Below are 10,115 nucleotides of genomic sequence, written 5' to 3' on the forward strand. Positions count from 1 at the left end.
AACAAGTGGCTGAGTTAGACCAATAGGAGAAAAGGAAAGGGAAAAAAAAAAGAGAAAGAACTATGGATGCTGGAAATCTGAAACATAAGTGCTGCAGAAACCCAGCCAAATATATAGCCGACTTCTGTCTGACATTTGGGTGACATCACCATTCTACTCTGCTTTGGTTGTGTCAGTTCACAGACTAACACCTATACTCTGCTAATATTTTTTATTAATACAGTTATCATAACTATGACCAGATAAACTGTTTTGTGTTGTTAATTGAGGGTTAGACATCAGCCATGTGTTAGTAAATGAGGCACTAAGCAAGTAAAGCAACAAAACAAATTCATTCCAATACAGGGTTCCAAAAAAAAAACAAAATGCTGAGTCGCCATTGATAGAAAATGTAGCAATCCAATGCTACATCACATCCATGAGAGGAAGTTTTACCCAATGAATGAACGAAACCAGTCTCCTCTCACGAGGGAGCAAAGCTACTGACGGACGTCTACAAATCCTCTCAGAGAGAGTGCAAGGCTGTATTTGTGTAGACAGTCAGAATAAAAAGATGAGGCAGGTTTCGCCAAGGACCATTTATTTTAGTACCTGGCTCTGACACTAATTGACAGATTCCCTCATGAATTTCAAACTCAGGAGGATTTATGGAAAGGAAAAGAAGATTACCTTGACTGCAGACACATTAACACAAACTTGACCAGAATTCACAGGGGCATCAACCTTGCCACCTTTACCATCCCTGCTCTAGCCAGCTGCAATAAACACATTCTCATTGCAGTCTCCTTGGGTAATCTTCATCTTCAATCTCCATCCTCAGACGCGATCCTCTAAAGACACTCACACCTCCCTTCAAAACCTGTATCAGCCTTTCAGACTTGCATTTCTAATCGGTCCTCTGCACACAAGTTCTCTTTAGCCCTTCCTGAAGTAGGCTCAGCAACAAACACTGCTCCTTAGTCCATCTCCATCAGGTTGCTGCGAGATTCTCGGGAAACCATGAGGCGCATCAACTGGTTCTGGAACTTCTCGAACTTCTTCACATCCTGAGCTTGGTCTGTCTTGTATTGCAGACACTAGAAAGTGTGCATAGGGAAGAGGAAAAGGGAGGAGGAGGAGGGAGAAGAAGATGGTATGAGATGAGTGTCCCCTCAAAACATTATTACAGTCAACAATGCACAAGGACCCAGAGTGAAGAAACAAGCCATTTGCCCCTCCTAGTCTGTTTATAATGATCTCCACCTGCTTCCTCCCACTCCAGCAACATATCCACTTACTCCTCTCTAAAAGACACTTAACATGCCTCTCCTTAAAATGCAATTACAATTACTCACAATAAGTTACAATCACTTCTGGTGGTAACAAATTCCACATTTACACTACTGATTATAGACGTTTATTGCTCAATTTCTTTCTGGGTTCATCCTTTCCCTCCGTAACCAGAGTTGGGATTCTAGGATTTGTCACTTGTGTAGCACAAAATAGTCCATTGGATCCCATCTTCCTGACTATGTTGAAAAGACCTTAAGTTATGCTATTTCCACAAAAGGAAACTTCATTTATTGCCTTTCCATGAAAAATTTTCAGAAATTTAAGCTTTTTCTGGGTCCCCTGTTAGTTTTCTCCTTTCAGGCCCTGCTAGTCCTGACAACAAATATTTGTTCAGGATCACACGTGAAGTACACACTCACCACAACATCATCAGTCACTTTCATAGAGAGAAGCCCAGCGCAGTGTCGATACTTAATGACCACACGAACCTGCAACACAAAAGGGCACAGTAAATTGCCAGCCCGGGGGGGGGGTGAAGGATATTGGGAGTTTGGTGGGGGCACATGAAGCAGAAGAGCATTGGGTGGGTGGATATTGGGAGAGGGATGTCCAGGAAAGTTTGTGGTGGATACCACAGAGTGGTATTGATATTGGGCGTAGGAGCAGATACTTTTAAGTCAATCCCAAGAGAAATACCGACAATGCTGCTATGGACAGAGAGGAGTTAATAGTGGTGGTAGAACAGTCAACTGGTGACCAGGGGTGAGGATATCCATGAGGCATGGACATAGGGAAGTGAAAAGGTTTAGAGGGAGTGGATGAATGGAAATCAGCAGAATAGGGAGTGGGGCAAGGATGAAGGGCTGGATATCAAAGGGAAGTCTTATAAAAAAAGCAATGGGGGAGCAGTCAGTTAGCTAGTGATATAAAAGAAGATTGCACAAGTTTTTTTTTAAAGATACTAAATGAATCTTAGAGCCATCAACGGACACTGGACTTTTGGAAAATGAGGCTGGAGAAAATAGTAATGGGGAACAAAGAAATGGCAGAGGAACTGAAGAAGTACTTTGCGTCAATTTTCACAGTAGAAGACACCAGCAACATACTAAAACTTCAAGACCGTCAGAGAAAAAGTGAGTGTAGTGGCCATGACCAAGATGGTGGTGCTGAGAAATCTGAAAAAGGTCTGAAGGTGGATAATCACCAATCCGGATGGACTACACAAGGGTTCTGAAGGAGAAGGCCGAGGAGGTTGTGGAGGCATTGGTGGCGATTTTCAGCAATCACTGGAGTCAGGGAACATCCCAAAGACCTGGAAAGAGCCTAATGTAACACTCAGTCTAAGAAAGCAAAGAGGCAGAAGACAGGAAGTTATAGGCCATTTGGCCTGACCTTGATCATTGGTAAGATTTAACAGGAGCATTATTAGAACACAGAACCGTACAGCACAGGAACGGTCCCTTCAGTCCACGATGTTGTGTCGAACGTGACTCCAAATTAAACTAATCCTTTCTGTCTGCTCTTGGTCCATATGCCTCCATATTCATGTACTTCTCTAAAAGTCTCTTAAAAACCCCAGCATATCTGCCTCCACCACCATCGCTGGCAGCACATTCCAGACTCCTACCACACGATGTAAAATGACTTGTCCCTCACATCTCCTTTGAACTTTCCCCCTCTCACCTTAAATGCATGGCCCCTGGTTTTAGACATTTCATTTCTGGGAAAAAAGATGCAGATCATCAACCTTATCTATGCATCTCAATTTGATAGACTTCTATCAAGTCTCCACCATGCCAGAGTTTTTCTGGACTCTGCTTATGGTTCATACTCGCTAATTCAGGCAGCATCCTGATTAATCTCTTCTGCACCCTCTCCTAAGCCTCCATGTCCTTCCTGTAAATGTGGTGACTGGGATTGAACACAATACACTAAGTGTGGCCGAACCAAAGTCTTATGAAGCTGCCACATGACATCCTGACTCTTGTCAGTGAAAATGAGGACTGCAGATGCTGGAGATCAGAGTCAAGTCATTCCTGATGAAGGGTTTTCGCCTGAAACGTCGATTTTCCTGCTCCTCGAATGCTGCCTGACCTGCCGTGCTTTTCCAGCACCACTCTTGATCCCGAGTCTTGTACTCAATTCACTGACCAATAAAGACAAACACACCATGCACCTTCTTTACTACCCTATCGACTTGTGTGGCCACTTTCAGGGAGCTATGGACTCGAACGCCAAGGTCCCTCTGCACGTCAATGCTGTTCAGGGTCCTGCCATTAACTGTATACTTTTCCTTAACATCTGATCTTCAAAACTGCAGCACCTCACACTCACCCAGATTAAAGTCTATCCGCCATTTCTCCCCCCATATCTGCAACCGATTTATATCCCACTGTATCCTTTGACAATCTTCTACACTATCCTCGATTCCACAGATCTTTGTATTGTCTGCAAACTTACTAACCCACCCATCATTCAAGTCATTTATATACATCACAAAACAGCAGAGGTCCCAGTACAGATCCCTGCAGAACACCACGAGTCACAGACCTCCAGCCTGAAAAACACCCTTCCACCACTACCCTCTGCCTTCTATGAGCAAGGCAATTGTGAATCCACACAGCCAAGTCATCGTGGCACCCTAATCTTCTGAATAAGCCTACCATGAGGTACCTTTCAAAATCAAATAGAAGGAAGTAACTACAGTTGCTGGAGATCAGAGTCAAGAGTGTGGTGCTGGAAAAGTACAGCAGGTTAGGCAGCATTTGAGGAACAGGAGAATTGACGTTTTGGGCATAAGCTCTTCATCAGGAATGAGGCTTGTGGGTCAGGGCTGAGATATAAATTGGAGAGGGGGGAACAGGGGAATGGGAGAAAGGTAACTGGGAAGGCGATAGGTGGATGAAGGTGAGGGAGAAGGTAATAGGTCAGAGGGGCAGCTGTTGAAATCCACATTTATCCCGTGTGGTTGCAGGGACTCAAGACAGAAAATGAGGCGTTCCTCTTCCAGGTGTCGGGTGGTAATGGTTTGGCAGTGGAGACTACCCAGGACCTGCATGTCCTTGACAGAGTGGGAGACGGAGTTGAAGTGTTCAGCCACAGGGCTGTTGGGTTGGTGGGTGCAGGTGTCCCAGAGATGTTCTCTGAAACGAACATCTCTGGGACACCCGCACCCAACGCCTGGAGGAGGAACACCACATATTCTGCCTTGGGACCATGTAATCCACATGGGATAAATGTGGATTTCAACAACTTCCTCATTTCCCTTCCCCCCACGTTATCCCAGTCCCAAGCCTCCAACTCAGCAATGCCTGCCAGACCAGTCCATCCCTGCCCCCTCGGACCTATCACCTTCAACTACCTATCGCTTTCCCAGCTACCTCTCCCCAACCCCACCCCTCTCCTATTTATCTCTCGACACTACGCCCCCTGCCCACAAGCCTCATTCCTGGGGAAGGATAAGCACATGGATGATGATGGGATAGTGTAGGGGGACCAGCTGAGAATTGTTCACAGGTCGGCACAACAATGAGGACTGAAAGGCCTGTTCTGCACTGTATTGTTCTATGTTCTATGGGCTTTTGCCAGAACCGTCGATTCTCCTGCTCCTCGGATGCTGCCTGACCTGCTGTGCTTTTCTATCACCACACTCCCAACTACCTTGTCGAAAGCCTTACTAAAATCCATGTAGACAACATCCACTGCTGTACTCTCATTGAATTTGAGGTGACGAAGGTGAGCAATCAAGTTTGTAAGACATAACCTGCCCCGCACAAAGCCACGCTGACTGTCCCTAATTAGGCCATGCTTTTCCAAATCCTATCCCTAGGAATTCTATCTGATAGCATCCCAACCACTGATGTGAGACTCACCGGTCTATAGTTACCTGGATACTCCCCATTTCCCTTGCTGAACAGATGAACAACAGTAGCTACTCGTCAAATTTTCTGGGACCTGCTCAGTGGCTCATGAGGATATGAAGATCTTGGTCAAGGCCTCAGCAATCTCCTCTCAATAACCCGGAGTGGATAGCCTCAGTCCCTGCAGACTTATCCCCCTGAACGCTCTTCACGAAACCCAACACCATTTCTTCCGTGACCTCAAAATGCCCAAGCATGTTAGCATGCTCCACACAAATCTCACCATCCTCCATATCCTTCTTCTGGGTGAATATTGACGCAAAGTATTCATTTAGCATCTCACCCACATCCTCTGGCTCCAAGCACTAGTTCCCTCCTTTATCCTGGAGTGGTCCTACCTCCTCCCGAGTTATCCTCCCGTCTGTAAGGGGACGTATGGAATGCGCGGGGGGGGGGGGGGGGGGGGAAGCGTCTTCTCCCGCCGCCGGTACCTTCATTGGCTCCGTCAGGCACAGCTTTTCGGCCGCTTTTACAAATTCCTCCCAGTTGTGGATGTAGGTCATGGCCCCAGCCCAGGCTCCCGGCTCTGGCCGTTTCGGTGAGTCAGCCCCAGCCGCTCCAACAACAGCCAATCAGACAACGTCTTACTCAATATAGGTTCCGCCCCAGACGAACAACCAATCACCATCGGCAGTACTCCACCGTACAGTGCCAGCGCCAGCCAATCGCAACGGCTCTTTCTTGGGGCCCAGCCATTTAGCGAACAGATTACGCCGACGTGGCCGAGGATAGTCAGCCAATTGCAGGACAGAGGGAGGGTGACTAGGGGAAACGGCTGGATAACGTTCGGCCCATTGAGTGTGTACTAGCTCCTCAGGAATACTTTATCCAGTATTGGTGTTGAAACATCTTTAGATAGAATAGCTACTGGAGAACAACGGAATTGTTGCAGTAAAGAGGGAAATCTTTTATCCCCTTGTGCCTGTGTTGTTCCCTGGAGAAACATTTTACTCAGTGCCATTCCATTGCCTTCTCCCTATTACCCCACACATTCTTGTTTTTCTGATAATAATCCATTCCCTTCTTGAATGTGTCAATTGAACCTGCCTTCAATCCTCAAGATCTGCCTTCAGATTTAAGCTTACATTGTGTAAATTGCAATTTTCTTCCCCTCACGTTGCCTTTGCTTCTTTTGCCAATTATTTTAAATCTGTCCGCTATGTTTCTTGATCCTTCCCCTCCCAATGCAAACTTTTTTTCCTCTAGCGACTCTATTAAGTGCCCTAATGATTTTTGAGTATCTCTAACAAATCTCTCAACCTTCCTGTCAAAGTATAACTGAATTTCCTAATTTTTACAAGCAACCTCATGAACTTTCTCTACACCCCCTTACTGCTCATGTCAAAGGTCCACTCAAATACAGACGAGAGCAAGGCATAATGTTCAGATGATATGAAATTTGGAAATCAGTTATTAATGATGAATTTTTGCAGACTACAGAGTATGTACTTATGAAATTGAAGGACACAAATAAATGAAATATAATGCCAAGTAAGAAATGATACCCTGTTAAGAACCATATGAACTGAGAGGGAAATGGAATTTAGAGAATTGTTGCACCACAGAAGGCAACACAAAAGAACTTGGGGATACTTGTGCTTGGCACACAGAAAGCTGGCACACAGCTGAAGCAGGTGACCAGAAAAGTAAATGTAATTGCTATCCTTATTTCAAAGGCACAGAGTGTAAGAAGTGGGAAGGCTTACTACAACTATACAAGGTACTAGCAAGACAACACCTGGAGCATTGAGAATAGTTTTGGCCCCCTTAGAACATAGAACATTACATTACAGTGCAGTACAGGCCCTTCAGCCCTTGATGTTTCACAACCTGTGAAACCAATCCAAAGCCCGTTCAAGGAAGGATATTATTTCATTGAAGGCAGTTCAGAGAAGGTCACTAAGATGATCCCTGCTGTGGAATTGTTTTATGAGCAAAGGTAAAGGTTGGGACTCCCACTCACTGAAGTTTCGAAGAATGATAGGTGATCTCATTGAAACATGTAGGATTCTTAACAGGCTTCTCTGTTAACTACTCAGTGGATGGTGCCCTTCAAGGAGAGTCCAGGACCAAAGTGCATAGTCTCAGAATGAAAGGGCACCAATTTCATACTGAGATGAGAAGGAATTTCTTTTCTCAGAGAGTTGAGAGTCTATGGAACTCCATGCCACTGAGACCTGTGGGGCAGAGTCCTTGTGAAAACTTAAGGCTGGGACAAGAAGGAAGGATCAGACATGACTCTAAAGGTTTACAAGGTAGCCAGGATGGAACTGAAGTATGGATTTAGGAGAGCTCAAAGGGGGCATGATGAAGCCTTGGCAGATAGGAGTAAAGAAAACACCAAGGTGTGAGGAACAAGAGGATGGCCAAAGTGAGGGTAGGGCTAAACAAGGATGGAAGAGGGAACTTGTGCCTAGAATCAGAGTTGGAGGGGGAGGTCCTTTGTGGGAAAAGATCTGCCACCCTGCCAACTCATAATAGGCCCACAAAAGCAAAATTGGCCAAAATGTACTAAAACACCCAGAATACCTCAGCAAGGGACCAAGCAGGCTGACAAGCAGCAAAACTAGACAGCACTCACAGACAAGGGAATGCACTTCAAGCTCCCACTAACAATGACAGAGCACCACAGCTATCCCAAAGCCCCGAGGGCAGTTTCACAACCCAGCAATACCAAAGCCACACAAAGCACAGGTCAGACAGAAAGGCACCAGCAAAGCATCGCTCCCAGGACAGGACAATGGAAGCACCTCGCCACTTCAGAGGAGACATTAACTCCTACTTGCAAAGAGGAATGGAACCTCCAGAACCACCAATACTGTCAGAATATTGCTTTGTGTAGAGAATCATGACATTCCTCTGATAACTATTTTCCAATTAGTATCATTGTAATTAGATTACTCCATTTCGAGACACGTTGTATTTTCCCCATTTCTAATTAGCCTTATTGTACAGCATTATTATAAAAACTGGTCTCATCGTCAGCTCTGGGAAGAGAAATTCTGATCTACCTGTACAGTTTGTCAGTTCGGTGTCAGCCTCTCACGTCCCAGCAGCAGATGTCCTGACCTTCTTGAGAAGAAACGTCCAGGTCAAGGGAGAGGGTGCCGATGTGGTTGATCCTTTTGGGATCTGGACCAGCAAACGACAGGTCCGGGTAACCCTGAGGGTCGATGCCAGTGGCAACATCCTCCACCCACCCTCCAGCTTTGCCATCAGAGGAAGCAGAGGTTACCTGACATACGCAGAGCAGCCGAAAGTGTGCCGAACCTGTGGGAGATCAGGCCACATGGCGGCGGATTGTAAGGTGACCGTCTGCCAAAACTGCAAGGCCACCCCACCAAGAACTGTAATCTATGCGGAGAGGCGGGCCACATGTACAAGGCCTGCCCAAGACAAGGGGCCGCCACCTACGCACAGATGGCCGGAGGTGGCAACACGAGCCGTGGACCGCCTAAGACCAGCAAGGTACCACAAAACAGCACGGGAACGGTGTCTGGAGGCACCCAGAAGGAAGGGCAGGCTGTGGCGGAGCAGACGGCAGACAGCGGGGAGGTGCAGCAGCCGATCTAAGCTCTTTCAAGACAGGCGGAGGAAATGGAAGAGGAGGGATCAAATGAGGCAGTGAATTGGATTACTGTCAAAAGCAGGAAGGGGAAACCTCCCAAAGCCACCCAGCGAAGGGGGAAGCGATACCTACACAACGAGGATACAGGCAACTCTTCCAACGGTGAGGACGGGCACAAGGAGGGTCGTCACCAGAGGAAGAGACAGAGCGCCGTGGGGGAAAAAGGAGGGCAGCACCGCCCAAACAGGGAAAGATGATCCCTCTGAGGGGATGGGTAAAGGCCTCCCCCCACCCGGTGAGAACCAAGAGGTACCCACCGGCCCACAGCTCCAGGTAACTGGGAGCAGCGGTCCTATGACAGCCCCGCTGTCAGATAGAGAACTGGATTGTGCAGACCCTGGGCCCGACCCGAAAACACCAGAGCGGGGAAATGGCCCCAGCGTGGAGCCGGACAGCTACCTCAGCTCTGGGAGGGTCCAGCAGTTTGCTGTCACCACGGGGATGCACACAGCTACCCCAGAGAGGCAAGACCAGCAGCAAATGGACACTTGTAACCTCGTAAACTGTTAAAATGGGGATATGAATTGCCAGCATCAATGTGCATAGCCTCAAATCGGCTGCGTGATGTGTTTCTACGATGGCCTTCCTGGCCAACGTTAAAGCCGATGTCCTGTTTCTGCAGGAGTGTGGGATACCGCACCTCGGCAGCTACAGGAGATGGTCGAGCTTGTGGGCCCATGGGCCGTCAGTTTGGGGGGCAACGATAGCCGCGCCTCCAGCCTGGGTATCCTGTTGCGAGGAGGCAACTTCACCATCTCTGAGGTTAAGGAGGTGGTGGGCGGGCGCCTCCTCATTACTGACGTCATGTACAGGAATGCACCCCTGAGACTGATTAATGTGTATGCCCCAGTGGGTAAGAGTGAACAGCTGCCGTCCTGCAGCAGGCTTCCACTGTTGCTGGCTATGTCCAGGCCAGTCATTCTGGCCGGAGACTTCGACTGTATCATTGATGCAGATGGACGATCCGGCGGGGGGGGGAAGAGTAAACTGGACGCCACGTCCAGAGCCCTGATGGACACGATAAAAGATGCCAAGCTGCACGACGTCTTCAGCACCCCTGCAGATGGAGTGCAGCGTAGATACACCTGGTCATGGGCAGACGGGTCTATCCGCTCAAGGATAGATTACCTGTTTATGTCCCGAACGCTCTCGGTCAGATACACCGACGTCAGGTCGGTGTTCTTCTCTGACCACTGCCTCCTGCTGGCCGACTGTCATCTACAGGATGAGCAGCGGGCTGGTAAGGGAACGTGGAAGCTGAACACAAAGCTGTTGACCCCGGGAAACATTGAGGA

The 10,115-nt window shown here is 47.7% G+C and overlaps 1 protein-coding gene across 1 annotated transcript; it reads right to left on the reverse strand.

Annotated features, from left to right (window-relative positions):
- Positions 1–563: 563 nt before the first annotated feature.
- Positions 564–5,762, reverse strand: srp9 (signal recognition particle 9). The gene is made up of 3 exons (XM_043687392.1): positions 5,624–5,762; positions 1,692–1,760; positions 564–1,076 (listed from the first exon to the last, which is right to left on the reverse strand). Exons 1-3 carry the CDS (start codon positions 5,693–5,695, stop codon positions 957–959), a joined length of 261 nt encoding a protein of 86 aa, XP_043543327.1. The 5' UTR covers positions 5,696–5,762; the 3' UTR covers positions 564–956.
- Positions 5,763–10,115: the final 4,353 nt, after the last annotated feature.

The sequence above is a fragment of the Chiloscyllium plagiosum genome, chromosome 3 (genome assembly GCF_004010195.1).
Source record: "Chiloscyllium plagiosum isolate BGI_BamShark_2017 chromosome 3, ASM401019v2, whole genome shotgun sequence".
Taxonomy (NCBI): Eukaryota; Metazoa; Chordata; class Chondrichthyes; order Orectolobiformes; family Hemiscylliidae; genus Chiloscyllium; species Chiloscyllium plagiosum.